We start from the raw sequence: 16,831 nt of genomic DNA on the forward strand, positions 1-16,831 counted from the left end.
AGAAAGAAAATCCTTCTCAAAAGTAAGACAAAAACTGTAAAAGAATGATTAAAAAACTCCAGTCTATTTCAAACAGCAATTAACACAGTAAGTCAGGGCTTCCATTAAGAATTTGAAACTGGAAGTATGAACTTCCTGTGAATCACTTTTGGAAGTTTTATACTAAAATATGGAAGTTTAAGTCTCCATAATACAATATCTTTTTCAACTATTTTTCAACAAATATATCAAAAATCAAATAATTTTCACTTTAACGTATATAATTATAATTCCTTTTACTTAAAAACACTTAAACTGATTGAAATTATGACTATAAAAGTAATATTGACAAAAGGTTTAGAGTTTTGTACTTCCAATCTTTCAACTTTGGAAGTTTTCTTCAAAATAATGGAAGTTTTTGTACTTCCAAGGAATCAATTTTGGAAGTTTTAACCCATTTCTAGGAAGTAATATACTTCCAAACTTCCTTTAACGGAAGCCCTGATAAGTGTTATTATGTCTGATACAAAATGTAGCTGGAGGCCTTTTATCTATTTAGCATGTCAGCTTTATACATATTACATTCTTCTATTTATGAATCCATATTCTACAATATTTAAGCTGCCCCAATTTGACTGGGACATTACTCTTTCCCAGACGTTCTGATTAACTCCAGCATATTGCATTCCAAGAAATAAATGAGAGAAAGAAACTCAATATGCCGATCAGAACGTCTTATTCAATTCCATCGAAATGAAAAGTAATGAGGATTTTCCAGCTAGATACTGAAAGATAAATCCCTGACGCATATTTCAAACTAGTCTGAGATTCCCATTCTAAATTTTCTGTTCATCTTTTGAACCCATGCAAACTATTATTTTTTGACCTTACTTAATATCCATAGACCAACAATTTGTTAACCATAAAGGTCACATTACACAATTGGTAGGTTAAACTTCTTATTACTATATATTAGGATATATGAAAATTTTGTGGGGTCCAAACAATAAAACAATCCTAAATTTAGCTTGTTTTCTCAAACAAAAGCGCTGTGAAGCAAACCTGAATGCACCTCTGTTTTTGTTTCAGTTAAACAAGGGGCAATTACTCCGTTTAAAATAACAAGCGTAGAAACATAGATCAATACCATTTTAAACGGAATTAGTCACTGAATGCACGATGAGCATGTTCAACTGCAATTGGTACAGTTTCAAATGTATTGATTAGTGATTGCCTTCCAATTCTATGAGCTCCAGAGCTGTGAACATCATAATGAAAGACTGGAAAATTTCATTCAAACTTTAAAACATATTTTCCAAGCAATATATTTTCCTGCTTTAATTAAATTGACTCCCTGAGGAAAAGGCCTTTAATAGTTAAAAAGCAAAAAATACATTATTATACTGATATTTTATATGGAGTCATGACCATCTTGTGTGGATCCACTGCAGCATTTTTCAACACAGGGTAGGCCTAAAAAAAAGTAGTCGTTTGTTTAGGGTTACATCCCCAAAATTTAAGGTATGGTAGGTAGGGATTTATTTTTTTCCAAATATACTTTAATTATTGTCAACTGTTGTTGTTTTTTTCAAATTTCTGTCAAGATCATTTTCTTGTAAATAGGGCTTAATAATTTCTTGCAAAATTAATGTCATTCATATATATATACTGCTGTTGTTATGGAGCTTAATTCTCTGTCAAAATTAATGACAACATTAACATAATTAAACAAAATTGTATTTAAATGGTGGTAGGACCATTATTTTTTCAAAAAAAATAAAAATACAAGGGTCGGTGGCTTTTATTAAGGTAGGCTCGGGTTACCCAAAGCATACTAAGGCCTTGAAAAAAGCAGGGGCAAAACTCAGAGAGTATTTAAAGTTAAAGATTGTTAAACAGTATTTGAATAATAAAATATTAAACCATGTATTCACATTAATACTGCCAAGCATTATTCAGATTATTTTCGATCCATTCTTGACTTTCTATTTAACTCAACAATAATTAAAGCCAGAGTTATGGGCCTTGCTAAGCATGTGTGTACTTTCTCTAGCAACAAGTGTACCAACTTTCATGTGGCCAGGTTAAACATTTTGCACGAAACTGCCACCACCAACATTAAAGCTATGACACCACCAACTTCATCTTTTTTTCTTTAATAAGACAAGTTAAAAATCAGTTAAACTTCTTAAAAAGGGGCTTAACTCAACAATTTTAAAGCCAAAGTAATTGCATAATAAATCAAATGGTTGTCTTGTAACAGTGTTTGTATACCACATGATAATTACGTCATAAATGCTTTATCGGAAGGCAATATTTTGCTTCGAATGAAGACTTTAAACAAAGATAACTTTACTATTTCTTCCTCATTTTAAATGAAACATAGCACAGTCTAGGCCACTTACAGAGCCCCACCTTCGAATGTTTTACCAGCGTTTGATTGAGAGTAAAGTTTCTTTAAACCCTTTCTCTATTTCTAAACCGCCGCCTGATGGAGCAGTGTCAAAACAATATTTTGGCTACAGGTTTGTCTAAGTATTTGAGGAAACTAATCACCTAATCAAACACCGGTTATAAAACCAAGTCAGGGCTCTTTAAGCAGCATAGACTGCCCTTTGTTTCATTTAAAATGGTGGAGGAAAAAAAAGGTAATCTTTGTTTTAAGTCTTTATTTGAAGCAAAATGTTGCCTTCGGGTGTAGCATTTATGACGCGATTTATCACATAGAAACTACTCGTACACACTATGTAACATCTGTACCAAGTTTCATTTGAATATCTTGAACTATTTTTGAGTTTAATATAGTGGCCTTTAGGTTCAAGTTCTCGTGTGCCAACAAGAACAACACCATCAAGGTCATGACAATACCTTGATTTTCTTTTACTGATAAAACAGACCAACTCAAAACATACCTGTGAACAGCGATGCTTCTGATTTCGATGTCCCAAATTGAGTCTCAATATATTTCGGTAGGAAGACAACAAAACCGCTAACGATGGAAATCTCGCAGCAAATTCCAAAACTGGTCACCAGGTAGATCTTGTTTTTCAACAACCGCAGGATTGACTTCGGGATATCTGAAAAGAGAAATGATTCAGAGTTATATAAAATGCCATCAATACTCTTATTTCAGAATTCATATATTACAGTGTCTGCGTCCTATATATGACTGCATTATGGCTTTATACCCAGCTGTACACCAACACAACTTAAAAGTGTATTTAAAATACAACCTATATTTTCAGCCACTGAAATAGCAGATATGAAATCATTAAGTACTACATATAATCTAATTAAGAATCTCAACTTTCGCTGTTGTTTAAAAGGTCAGCCCACTGCCACTCATCTAAAACACAATCCCTGTGTCAGATTCGCTACCCTCACTCCGCACATTCTTAATCATAAAGATTTTATTCATGTCATCTAACTATTATTTAAATGCCAAAACGGACATGAGCAGAAAGTCATTTTTCAAGATAAGCTTTGATGAGAGTAGTCTAGTGGTATAGATTATACTGCCGCTCATTCAAGAGGTTGAGGGTTGGATACCCAGAAGGATTACTTGTCATGCCCGGCTCTCAAAATGGACACCAGAACTGGACCAGGCCCCAATGTCACGAAAATACTTAAGTCAAATCTCAAACTCAATCTCAACTCATTTTACAATATAATACAAAATTTATTGGAAACAATAATATGTTTTAACAAATTTTTAAAACGCATTATTTCATTGAATATGTTGATCAAAACCTTTGGTCTAGATTCCAATTAAAAACTTTTTTATAGACAAAAATGTACTTGAGTTAAATTCATTGACTTTTAACAATTCCTCAAGAATATTGTTTGCTCTAGAATTATAAAGATTTATAATATTTTCATAATCTTTCATTAACACATCCTATGAGAAAATAGGTTTACAAAAAGTATGAAAACTTTTTTTTGAATAATACGATGCTTGCATGATTGTGGTAAAATGAGTTGAGATAGAGATTTAGATTTGACTTAAGTATTTTTCGTGATATTGGGGTCTGGTCAACTAACTCAAGATACACAGATTCATATCAGCTGACAGCTGTCTTTACAATCCCGCTAAAATAAATAAGTATGAACCAACATTAGCTTAACTGATCTTAAATTGATTAAAACACTTACCATCATGAAGATTAATAATTATGATAAAACTTGTTTACAACACAAGCAGCTATTTATCTGGTGCAAGAATTTTGGATGGGGAAGTTTGATGTTGTGAAATGGCAAATTTAATTAACTCAGAACAATTTTGTAAAAAAAGGCCCCAATATGTATTTCTACTAGATTGACATTAAAACTTTTAATATCACATTAAGCTGCAGTCTCACAGATGGACAGTTTTGATCTTTTTTATTCTTTTTGTCCTAGAATCAGCTGATTTTGGCATCAATGCCTTCATTTCAGTTAAAATTATAAGTAATAAGCCCACTATAGAACAGACCTCCATTGCTTGGAAAACTGCTGAAAATTTCAATTTACTTTAAGCATTAGTAATGCTTTTAACCATTAACCATCAATTTTCAAACGTAAATATAACTAGAGCTATCACTGAAGGTGATTAATACCCCCGAACGCCGCCTCTCATTATGACTTATTGTATGAGGTTTTATGAAATTCCATCTAGTAGTTTTCAAGTTACTGTCCGGACAAAAGTTTGACAAAAAAAACACAGAAAAAGGCAATAACTCTGTAATTTGCTAAAATAGTGTAATGATTCATGAACACTGAACTCCTCGTTGTGCTGTACCATTGTATAATGTTTTATTACATTCTATCCAGTAGTTTTCAAGTTATGCTCCGGACAAGAAAAAGTAACAAAGGGCAATTACTCTGTAATTGGCTGAAATAGAATTATGGCTCCTGTACACTGCACTTCCTCTCATTATGATATATCACTGTATAAAGTTTTATTAAATTCCATCTAATAGTTTTCAAGTTAGGCTCCAGCAAGAAAAAGTAACAAAGGGCAGTAACTCTGTAATTAGCTGAAATAGAATTGTGGTTCATGTACACTACACTCCCTCTCATAATGATCTATCACTGTACGAAGTTTTATTAAATTCCATCCAATAGTTTTCAAGTTATGCTCCGGACAAGAAAAAGTAACAAAGGGAAGTAACTCTGTATAGGCTGAAATAGAATTGCAGTTCCTGTACACTGCACTCCCTCTCATTATGATCTATCACTGTATGAAGTTTTAATAAATTCCATCCAATAATTTTCAAGTTATGCTTCGGACAAGAAAAAGTAACAAAGGGCAGTAACTCTGTAATTAGCTGAAATAGAATTGCGGTTCCTGTACACTGCACTCCCTCTCATTATGATCTATCACTGTATGAAGTTTTATTAAATTCCATCTAATAGTTTTAAGTTATGCTCCGGACAAGAAAAAAAGTAACAAAGGGCAGTAACTCTGTAATTAGCAGAAAAAGAGTTATGGTTCTTGTGCACTGCACTTCCTCTTATTGTGATTTACCATTGTATTAAGTTTTAATAAATTCCATCTGGTAGTTTGCAAGTTAATGTCTGGAAAAATATTTGACGTAAAAAAACAAACAAATAAAGGGCAATAACTCAGTAATTAGCTAAAGTAGAGTTATGGTTCTTTAACACTGTACTTCCTCTCATTGTGCTTTATCCTATCCAGTACTTTTCAAGTTATACTCTGGACAAAAAAAAGTAACAAAGGGCAATAACTCAGTAATAAGCAAGAATAGAGTTTTGGTTATTGAACACTGCACTTCCTCTCATTATGCTCTATCATTGTATGAAGTTTTATTAAATTCCATCCAATAGTTTTTAATTTATGCTCCAGACAAGGTAAATTGCAACGGACCGACGGACAAACCGACGGACGGACCGACTGACCGATGGACCGACCGACCGACCACAGGGTGACTCCAATATACCCCCTTTAAACTTCATTTGTCGGGGGGTATAAATACTGCAACCTGCTCTTTTGTCAGCAGTCTTAAATCACTGGTTTCCAGACATTTACACAAAAATTAGCTCATTCCGAGACAAAAAAAGTTATCAAAATAATCTGCGAGAGTGCAGCTTTAAAGTTGCACTCTCACAGAATAAAAGTTTTGACAACTTTTTAATTTTTTTTCTAGGAATGAGCCAATTTTTGCAAAAATCCATGGAAACCAGTTAAATAAGACTGCTGACAAAAATTTGATTGTAGATTTTTCATATTTATGTTCAAAAATTGATGTTTTATGCGTTTTTCTTAAACCGTTAATGGAAAATCTGTGAGAGTGCAGCTTTAAGGCAAGAGACACAAATTGTTTCAATTCGACCTATTGATCTTAATTTTCGTAATGAACTAGAAAATACCTTTTTAGCTAGAAAATACCTACTAATTATATGAGCCATCTGACAAGCCGTGTTAGTGCGCAGGTAATTCAAAAAGCATCACTGTGACAGCACTGATACCTTACAAGAGTCAATCAACATTATATGAAGCCTCTATAATCACTATGCTGTCACAGGCGATTTTAAACAGGCTTCATAAGGTCGATAGCAAACCACATTAGCGGCCCTCGAGGGAGAAATCTGCCCATTTATGAGCATTAGATATGTAACAACAAGTTCTGGTCAATGTCACTATCTAACAAGTGGCATTAAACAGGCATTGTAAACTGAATGGATGTCATGTCAGAGTAACTCAGCCAATGAAATTGGACATTCGGATGAACAAGTCCAAATCATTTCACTATGATCAGACTTGGCATCAAAAAAATTCAACATTTAAAAGTCCCGATATATAAAATACAGAATTTGAGCAACTTATCGTGGAAAATGGATGACAGTTTGAGGAGTATTGGAACGGGTGGCATTTTGTGAAAAATGATGAAAAACCAAAGAAAATGGGACTTTGATCTAATTTTCACCATTTTTTACCTCATTTCCACCTAATGCCACCGTAAATAAGACTGTGCAGCAGTCAATGGAGTTTTGGATCGTTAAATGGCCTACATTGCAGTTCATTTTTTACCCTGTAAAACATTTTAGTAGTACAGGGTTTAATGTGCGGGCAAGTGCTATTTACCCCTTGTGAAGAATAATTATATGCTCTTCATTTACATATAATATATGACATTGTTTATTTTCAACTGTCTGAAAGACAACTAAAAAAAATATATGAGATGTTTAAATCTTTCCCTTCATCATAAATTATGACATTTAAAGTCCATATAATTTTTCTTGAAAAAGTAAATCAAAATAAACAACCCTTCGTGCACTATAAGAATAAAAGAAGAAAAACTGTCTGTCTCATAAAATAACAAAATAACCTTGGGGGATAGTCTATTTATGCATTCTGTATCAGACGAAACCGTGAGTGACGTCAAAATTACACTCAACACAAGCAAGATACGGTAATGCATTTCCTTTCTTGTTTGTATATTTGTGGCACAAAAACCAGTCTCCTTCCTAATTACATTAGAGGGCGGGCGACTTTGGCTATTCTTGGGATGTCCTTTTTCAGAGTTCTTTTAAGTCAGAATAATAAATAATGCCTACAAAGAAACAGGAGTGAAAAGTACAGCAGTGTTTTGTGTTTATTACTGAATTCTAAGAAAATCTTAATGTTAAATATCTAAGCCCCCAAAAAAGAAATGTTTTGGTTTAATTAAGGGTACATATCCTTTCTTTCTTTTTTCTTATTAGGCTTTATATATATAAAGAAATATTCACTGTTGGTGTTGAAGAGGTGAAATACATTACTATCTTACACTGAAACAAACAATTTTTTCTACTATTTTATTATATTCCTAAAATTGGAGTTAACACTATTTTAGAAAAACGCACCAATTTCAGAAATGATGTGACGGCATCAAAAATGTGTTCCAGCATTTGATTTCATATTTGTACATTAATGGAGAAGTATTTGGTATTTTAAAATGACCTTTGTCTTCAAAACTGTCATGGCAATCAAGTTTATACTTCCAGGGCCTAAAAACAAAATTTCTTTTGGTGCTCATTTGGTGAAATATATTACGATCTAAAACTGAAACTTTGCAATTATCTTCTATGTAATTAACTTTCTGATCATTACAGATTTATATTTCACAAAGACGCCCAGTTTATAATGACATCTGATTTTCAAGGGAAATCACAAAAAAGCAGCAAATAACTTGATCCCTGACTTTACCGTACTCAGCTTTATAATACAAATGAGCAAGATGAACTGGTAATCAACAGGCTCTTCATATACTGGAATCTGTCGGCGAGGGATTCATTATCCTCTATTCAACAAATCCAATTTGGTAAGCCCTAAATACATGTCTGAACAATATCCATACATTTCCCGTCTAATTTGAACTGTGATGAAAAAACCTCGCCAAGCTGTCAAAAGGGCATTATAGAAATCACAGACCATAAATATTAATGCGAGGTTAGCAATGACGTTCTCAAAATAAGGATCGGTATGCAATACATATATTCTTGTATCACAGGACTATTATAATTAATGCAGCGATTTTTGGGAATTATCTTGACTGCCTGTGCCTTACATATTGGGTAAAAAGTTGACTGTGGGAAAAATACAAAATCAGGTCAAAATAGTTAATTTAATGGCAATTATATATGTTTTCACTTTTTTGCATACATTTTAATGCTTTATTTTTCAAGAAATTCATTGCTTTTTTATTCATTAACCTAGCCTGCATTTATCAAATTGAATAAAAAAAAATGGACATATTTATGAATGGCACTTTATTGATACATTTGCTAAATGTTTAGATCAATGCTCGTCCCAAAGAACAAATTTATTAAAAAACTTAAAAATAATTTTTTAGCTGGTCAAATGATAAATATATTTCCCTTCTTCCGGAGGGAAATAGGGCCAAATTTTGGGCCCAAAAAGGGCTGGAAAAAATCCTGAAAACCCTCATGTACAAACCTTTAGCATCTTTGCCATAGTCCACTATCTGTGAGGTGGTTTCATTTGTTTCTGGACTTAGTAGATCCTCACGGGCTTTTTTCTCCAAAACCTTTCGCTTCTCCTCTATCAAAACCTGAAGAAGATCAATTACAGTACTGAACAAGATCTATTTACTGTAATTGTTAATGACTTTTTATGCACATGATTTCTTCTGTTATTGTACATGTAAGTCATATTTTTCTGTAATAGTACATGACTTTTCCTGTAATTGTAGGTATTTTTTTCTGTTATTGTACCTGATTTAAACTCTCAATAATCATGATTTTTTCTGGTATTGTATCTTATTTAAACTATGAATAAACATGATTTTTTCCTGCAATTTTATATGATTATTTTGACATCTTGTCAATTCTCATCAATTTTCAAATTTAACCAAGGGGCATAACTTATAAAATAATATAGAAGATGTGATTGGATTTAAGTCACATTATGGATATGGTCATTTCAAAAATTGGTACCAAGTTTCATGTTTATATTTTAATGGTTTATAAGTCATGAACAACATGAAAATGTTTGAGCAAGGCATGATGACAAGAATGATGCCTTAATTTGCAAGGTACTGTAACAAAACCTAAAATACAGATGTTCTAAAAACCTGATACAAACAATTTACAGAACCAATAGAACAGTGGAGGATTTGTGATCTAGTGGAAACACACTTGACTGTCAATCCAAAGGGTCGCAGGTTCGGTTCCCCGCCACACCTCTTAACAAAATACTAGTTGTCTTCCGGTAGGGACAATAAATGAGGGTCTTGTATGAAACTGCTATACACTGGTGCATGTTAAAGAACCAGGGTAGCTGTAACCACGGTTACACAATCTGTCTGTGCACTATGCTCCAAAATCCTAAAATGACTAACAATCTTATCGAACACACCCCAAATAGATCTTGCCCAAGTGCGAGTAAAAATCAGCTTACCCACCCTAGTTTGAAGTTAGCAATTTACCTGTGGGAACATCAGGAATGGAATGGCGATACAGAACAGGACAAATCCGCAGATGATGAAGCCGCCCCACCATGCTCCGATCCAGCGAGGGTGGGCGGGCGACAGGTGCACCTTGTAGCTGAATACGTCAACATAGAACTGGAGAAGTAACGCACCCAGCGCGTAACCCACAACTGGTCCAAGGGCTCCTGTCGCATAGGTAAAGGCTGAAATTTATAAACATATTGGAATTTAAATTAAAGTTCAATATTTGACCTTGCACCCAGGGCGTTACCCACAACTGGTCCAAGGGCTCCTGCCGCATAGGTAAAGGCTGAAATTTATAAACATATTGGAATTTAAATTGAAGTTCAATATTTGACCTTGCACCCAGGGCGTAACCCACAACTGGTCCAAGGGCTCCTGTCGCATAGGTAAAAGCTGAAATTTATAAACATATTGGAATTTAAATTAAAGTTCAATCTTTGACCTTGCACCCAGGGCTTAACCCACAACTGGTCCAAGGGCTCCTGTCGCATAGGTAAAAGCTGAAATTTATAAACATATTGGAATTTAAATTAAAGTTCAATCTTTGACCTTGCACCCAGGGCGTTACCCACAACTGGTCCAAGGGCTCCTGTCGCATCGGTAAAGGCTGAAAGTAATTAAACATATTTTATTTAGAATTTAGAAGTTTAAGTTCAATACTTGACCTTACAGCTAGCCCTTTACTAACATCTGGTCCAATGTCTTATATCGCATATAAGGCCTAAAAAAAAAATATGTTTGGTTAGGGTTACATCCTTTTCAAAAATAGGTAGGGTAGGTAGGCTTTTTATTTATTTATTTTTTTTTTTATTAGGCTTTATATAAGAATGTCATTTTCATCATTGGAGAATGGTGTTAAAGTTATCTTCTATATAAGCAATTAAGGTTTTAAACTACATATTGAAAAGCAAAAAAAAAAAGATTTTTTTTTTTTTTTTTTAGTTTTTCATTTTTTTTTCAAACTGACTATAAAAACGGTTAGGGTCGGCGCCTATTCCGTAGGTAGGGTCGGGTAACCCGAACCAAATGTATTTTTTTTTTAGGCCTAAGGTAAAGGCTGAAATCAATAAAAACATAATGAAGTTAAAGTTCAATATTTGATCGTGCCTAAAATTGTGAATTTACAATATATAGTATATATTCATTTCAAACAAGGAAACAAAACCAAGGCAATTGATACAGAATTTGAAGAATTTGAAAATATTAGGAATGCATTTAAACACAAACATACTTAAATTAACTAGACTTTGTGAAAAATAATACTTTTTGGGATAAAATGTGACTGTGGCCGAATTTCGATCAATACTCAGTCAAAAAAGAAGCATTGACTTCCAATTAGAAATAGAGCAGATATGCACCTCATGCCCCGCTCTCATCAAGTAATTAATGGCTGAAAAAGACATAATTTCATCTTTAAGACAAGTGCTCAAAATGTTCTTCCTAACTCGGTTTAAAATAACAAGCGTAGAAACATAGATCAATACCATTTTAAACGGAATTAGTCACTGAATGCACGATGAGCATGTTCAACTGCAATTGGTACAGTTTCAAATGTATTGATTAGTGATTGCCTTCCAATTCTATGAGCTCCAGAGCTGTGAACATCATAATGAAAGACTGGAAAATTTCATTCAAACTTTAAAACATATTTTCCAAGCAATATATTTTCCTGCTTTAATTAAATTGACTCCCTGAGGAAAAGGCCTTTAATAGTTAAAAAGCAAAAAATACATTATTATACTGATATTTTATATGGAGTCATGACCATCTTGTGTGGATCCATTACAGCATTTTTCAACACAGGGTAGGCCTAAAAAAAAAGTAGTTTTTGTTTAGGGTTACATCCCCAAAATTTAAGGTATGGTAGGTAGGGATTTATTTGTTTCCAAATATACTTTAATTATTGTCAACTGTTGTTGTTTTTTTCAAATTTCTGTCAAGATCATTTTCTTGTAAATAGGGCTTAATAATTTCTTGCAAAATTAATGTCATTCATATATATTGCTGTTGTTATGGAGCTTTATTCTCTGTCAAAATTAATGACAACATTAACATAATTAAACAAAATTGTATTTAAATGGTGGTAGGACCATTATTTTTTCAAATTAAAAAAAATAATACAAGGGTCGGTGGCTTTTATTAAGGTAGGCTCGGGTTACCCGAAGCATACTAAGGCCTTGAAAAAAGCAGGGGCAAAACTCAGAGAGTATTTAAAGTTAAAGATTGTTAAACAGTATTTGAATAATAAAATATTAAACCATGTATTCACATTAATACTGCCAAGCATTATTCAAATTATTTTCGATCGATTCTTGACTTTCTATTATCATAAATGACTGTTTGCTGTTGTCTAATGAAATGCCAATATTTATTCGTGCTTGCACTGGAATGTCAGAAAACAAGGTAACAATACCCTTGACCTTGAAATTGTGAATTATTTTGAAAAGTAATTATCAAAACCAGGAATCAATATGCATTCTAAATCATTTATAACCACAAATTGCTGTAACTTTTGTGAATGCTTTTCCCATTGTGTAAATAGTCGGATGAACATGCAGAACTTTACGGCATTGTTATAGAGTAGAACTAATTACTTGGCTTAATGAATATCAGGCGTGATGAACGAAGTCAAGATTAATTATTAAATGTATAATTTGCATTCAAGGAGAAATCAAGCCTGCACTGAGGAGAAGTCAACGTGATCCAGAATATTTATATATTACTGTTGAGCACAATAATATAACATCATATCAATACATAGTGCAAAAGCCAGAGAGTATGCGAATAACATCTGTTAAAAGAGTTAACACTGTTAGAGCAGTGGTCGAAATTATCAGAAGTCAGCAAGCCCTGTACTGGTTAAATATCTTCCAGGCTTGCTAAAATTCTAAAATTTATAAAGCACTCCGGTGCTTGTTTAAATATTTGATGTCAAGTAATAATCAAATGTATCAGACTTGTTCATCCAAGTCAAATATGATGAAAGTTACGAGAATCAAAATTTGTTACGAGAATCAAAATTTAGGTATAAAACATTAACTTACCAAGACTGTCAGTTTACACAGTGGTTATTGCACTTGCTTCTATCAATGGCAACTCAGGTTCGATTCCCAGTTCGGGCGCATGTGAGTTGGTTAGTGTTTGCTAAGCTGTACAGGTGGGTTTTCTCCAGATTTAAATCCCAAGACCATACTCTCGAGCAACATCCTGCCAACGAGAGTGATGTAATTTAAGTTGATAGTTTAACTTTCTTCACCATTGTTGTAAAATAAATAATGTTTAAACTAACTTACCAAGGTAAACAGGAGATTTGTCTTTCGACACATGGTTGTCGATATATGTCGTCCCAAGTGTGAATATTGGTGTACCGCCAGTGCCGATTAAAATTTGCGCAATGATTAATATCAAGACGTATGACAAATTCCCCGCATTTTTATCCAGGCAGTTTTCATCTGATTTTTTCCCATCAACGATTTTACATATATTTTCATCTGTACTGTTTGATATTATACCCTGATGCACTGTGTACTTTTTTGCTATGATATGTGGCAGAGCAAACAGCAAAGCACCGCAGCCCATCATGATAACGCCTTTCCCGATCCATCGCGGAATATGGCGACGTCCACCAAAGTATGAGATAAAAACAACAGTAACGAGACTCCCAAATTCGTATGACGCTGCGATTAAGCCGGATATGGTACTACCGAGTTCGAATCTTTTTTCTATGGTGGTTATCACACTGTTAAGATAACCTGTTGAAAGAGTCCCAGACATTGTAATCAGTACACACATCATGACGACGAACAATTTGATACTGGCGCAACCTTGGATACATTTTGGTCTAAATCTGCCAATTCCACACTGCCTTTCATCTGAAGGAATATTAATTTGGCACAGTTGTTCCTCGATGATCAGATCTCGCTCTGTCAGACCTTTGATTAACTTGGATCCACTACTCACTGAGTACCCACTCGTTGAACTTTCCACACCTAATGACCTTTGACCCAGACTTTGACCCCCAGGAGTCACAGATCCTTCAGAGAGAGGGGAAAAGGCGACCTTGGCCTTGCAGCTAAGGTTGATGTGGTCTGGACGCTTTGCCATGGTTTCAAGATAGTATGTCACGGTATTTTCGGTTTAAATTATTGGTAGCCTATCAGATGTCCTTGATGACCTTTGGACATTAAGCTCTATGAAATGACCTTGACCTTCTGACCTCTAGCAACTCTCCTCATTCTGTCAACTGAAAAAAGATGAAAAAATATAAACATTCAGTCATCCTACATTGTAACATTAGACGACATTTAATTTTTTGTTTTTCAGAATAATTTTTTGAACATCTCCGAAATCACAGATTTGTACACAATCTAAGATTATACTCCGAATATAATCTAACAATTTAATACATACTTTATTATTGGCAAAGGCATGATCAGATCATAAACACTGAACTTCATAAAGGATTGGCAAACATTTGATTGCTTCTGCCTTTATGACTATGCCTTAGTAACTTTGTTACAAAAATGGTGGCAGTGATTGGCCGCCAGTCTCTGACAAAAACATCTTCAATATCCTAGCCATTTTAATATAAGGCATAAATCATTTTCTATAACCAAATATCAGCTAAGCAAACTCCAGCAAAGAGGTTTTAACAATATCGCAAACATTGAAAGCCTCACTGAGCACACAAGATAGTCTCTGAGGGAGTATTATTACTGACTGGCGGGGGAAATTACTAGGTAAAAAAGTTCCAATCTGGATTCTTAGACGTATATTGGTAATAACAAACTCTTAAAGAAAATAATTCCTGAAAAAAAAATGTTACATAATCATTTCTTGAAATAATGTTGGTCGTTTCATTCAGATTAGGAAGTTTTTCTTTAAGAGAAAAAATGGGGATAAAAATACATTAATGAAAAAAAATATTCAGTGGACTGCTTTCCACAGGCTTCCTCGAATTCTGGATAATATATTATAGCAGGCTTGTTAATAAAATTGATACCATTCAAACACTTTAACCAACAAGTTGGACCGTATAATGTTTATCAAGAGTTTTATTAATAATGAATTAATTTAAAACAAACCTATTTTTTTTTAATGCCATTCTATTGGTCAACTTGTCATGATATGCTTATTTTCAAGGTCATAATATTTCACAAATTATAAGTACTCGGTGGTCAAAATTTGCTGAAGCCCGCAAGCCATGCACTCGAGTAAAATGCTTTCTGGGCTTGATTGAATTCTAAATTTTATAAACCATGGACTGTTAAAAACTTAAAGATGCCCATTAAGAACTTAGAGCAGTCATCGAAATTAGACTTTTGGATGAACAAGCCCGAATTCTTATTCTATTGCATGGAATCATATTTATGAACAAGCCCTGCTATATAAAATACAGAATATGAGCAAGCCCGGAAGACATTTTACCAGTGCAGGGCTTGCGGGCTTGTGCTAATTTCGACCACTGTTACGTAGAGTAAGAATTTTCCAGCTCCTTAATCAAAAAGTCTTATTTCAATGACTCATTATTGAATAAATGACTGACTGTACAAATTGCTTCTGGTAAATATTTAAAAGCACTCATACAGATTGACTGTTATGACAACTTTTTTTGTTGTTTGTCTTGGAATAAGCCAATTTTTGCGAAAATGTCTGGAAGCCAATGAAATAAGGAGGTGGGTGATTACATTATGGTCGAAAATTGATGTTTTATGGCTAAAAGCATTACTAATGACATTTAAAAAGAATTGAAACTTTCAGCTTTGTTTCGATCAAATAATGAGATCTGATCTGTTGTGAGTTATATAATATGACTGAATTGAAAGCATTTTTTTTTAAATGCCAAAATCAGCTCAGATGTTGAGACAAAATTTTAAAAATGTCAAAACTGTCCATCAGTGAGAGCGTAGCTTAAATATGTACAGGATCAAACCCAGGGTTCCCTCCCATCACACGCAGTATCAATCTGTGGATGAAAAGATAAAATTTGATATATTAATTAACAATTTTGTATCTATGGGTTATTGTTTATTCGAAGATCTTGCGGAAATTAAACAACCATTAGCATTTCAAAGCGCAGCTTAAGGCAAAAGTTAACTTTTCATGAAGACCTCCAAATTTATGATTATATAATTTAATATTAAATGGTTAAAATCATTTTTGTTTACCTACAAGTGTTTTTAATTAATATATATTTGTAATCATTTACTTGGAGGTCGTTATGAAAATTAAACTGTGGCCTTTATAAGCTGCGCTATAAATTAAATGCCTATAGACGTTCCAATTTCCATAAAGAATCATAGATGTTGACTGACACACATCTATAATATTCATAATTGCCTGACAGTTTCTTACACATCCATATATTTCAGCGGTAGGGAAAAACAGTTTTAAAAAAAAATAAAAAAATATTAAAGGGACTGTACACCAGATTTGCACCAAAAAAAATCTCAGGACAATTATCTAATAGAATGTGTTATACTTTGTTATCACAATTGAAAAAAAAAGTACCAAAATGTAAAAAAAAAATTGTGTCTGAGACCGGGTTCGAACCCGTGTCGCCAAAATTGCAGTCCAGCGTTGTATCCACTGAGCTACGACAGCTTACTCTAATTGGGTGATATAATTAAGCTATATACCTACCTCCGTAGTATCACATGATAACACCAACTAGTCAATCACGCATAAGGAAGAAATTCTACCTGGTAGGCATACCCAGTAATCTTTTTTAATGGAAAAATACGAAATACATTTTTTAACTGCTAAACTTAAGTAAATTGTAAACTATGTGGTACTTCAGTTAGTTAATAAGTTTCAATGCATTGTACACAGTGCAAGTTTATGTCAGTTTCGACACTTTTCTTCTTTTTTCACTATTTTATCATACGGAGTACAGC

At 33.5% G+C, this 16,831-nt stretch overlaps 1 protein-coding gene across 3 annotated transcripts in view; it reads right to left on the minus strand.

Moving 5' to 3' along the window:
- The window catches only part of LOC128205920 (solute carrier organic anion transporter family member 5A1-like), a 62,505-nt gene that overhangs the window by 20,134 nt on the left and 25,540 nt on the right, over positions 1-16,831 (minus strand). For all 3 annotated transcript variants that reach the window (XM_052907982.1, XM_052907981.1, XM_052907983.1), the window contains exons 2-5: positions 13,229-14,178; positions 9,909-10,114; positions 8,918-9,032; positions 2,892-3,056 (exon numbers count right to left, since the gene is read on the minus strand). In XM_052907982.1, the coding sequence (XP_052763942.1) occupies positions 2,892-3,056; positions 8,918-9,032; positions 9,909-10,114; positions 13,229-14,039 (1,297 nt within the window). In that variant the 5' untranslated portion in view covers positions 14,040-14,178. The remainder of the gene's footprint in view (positions 1-2,891; positions 3,057-8,917; positions 9,033-9,908; positions 10,115-13,228; positions 14,179-16,831) is intronic.

The sequence above is a fragment of the Mya arenaria genome, chromosome 10 (genome assembly GCF_026914265.1).
Source record: "Mya arenaria isolate MELC-2E11 chromosome 10, ASM2691426v1".
Lineage (NCBI taxonomy): Eukaryota > Metazoa > Mollusca > Bivalvia > Myida > Myidae > Mya > Mya arenaria.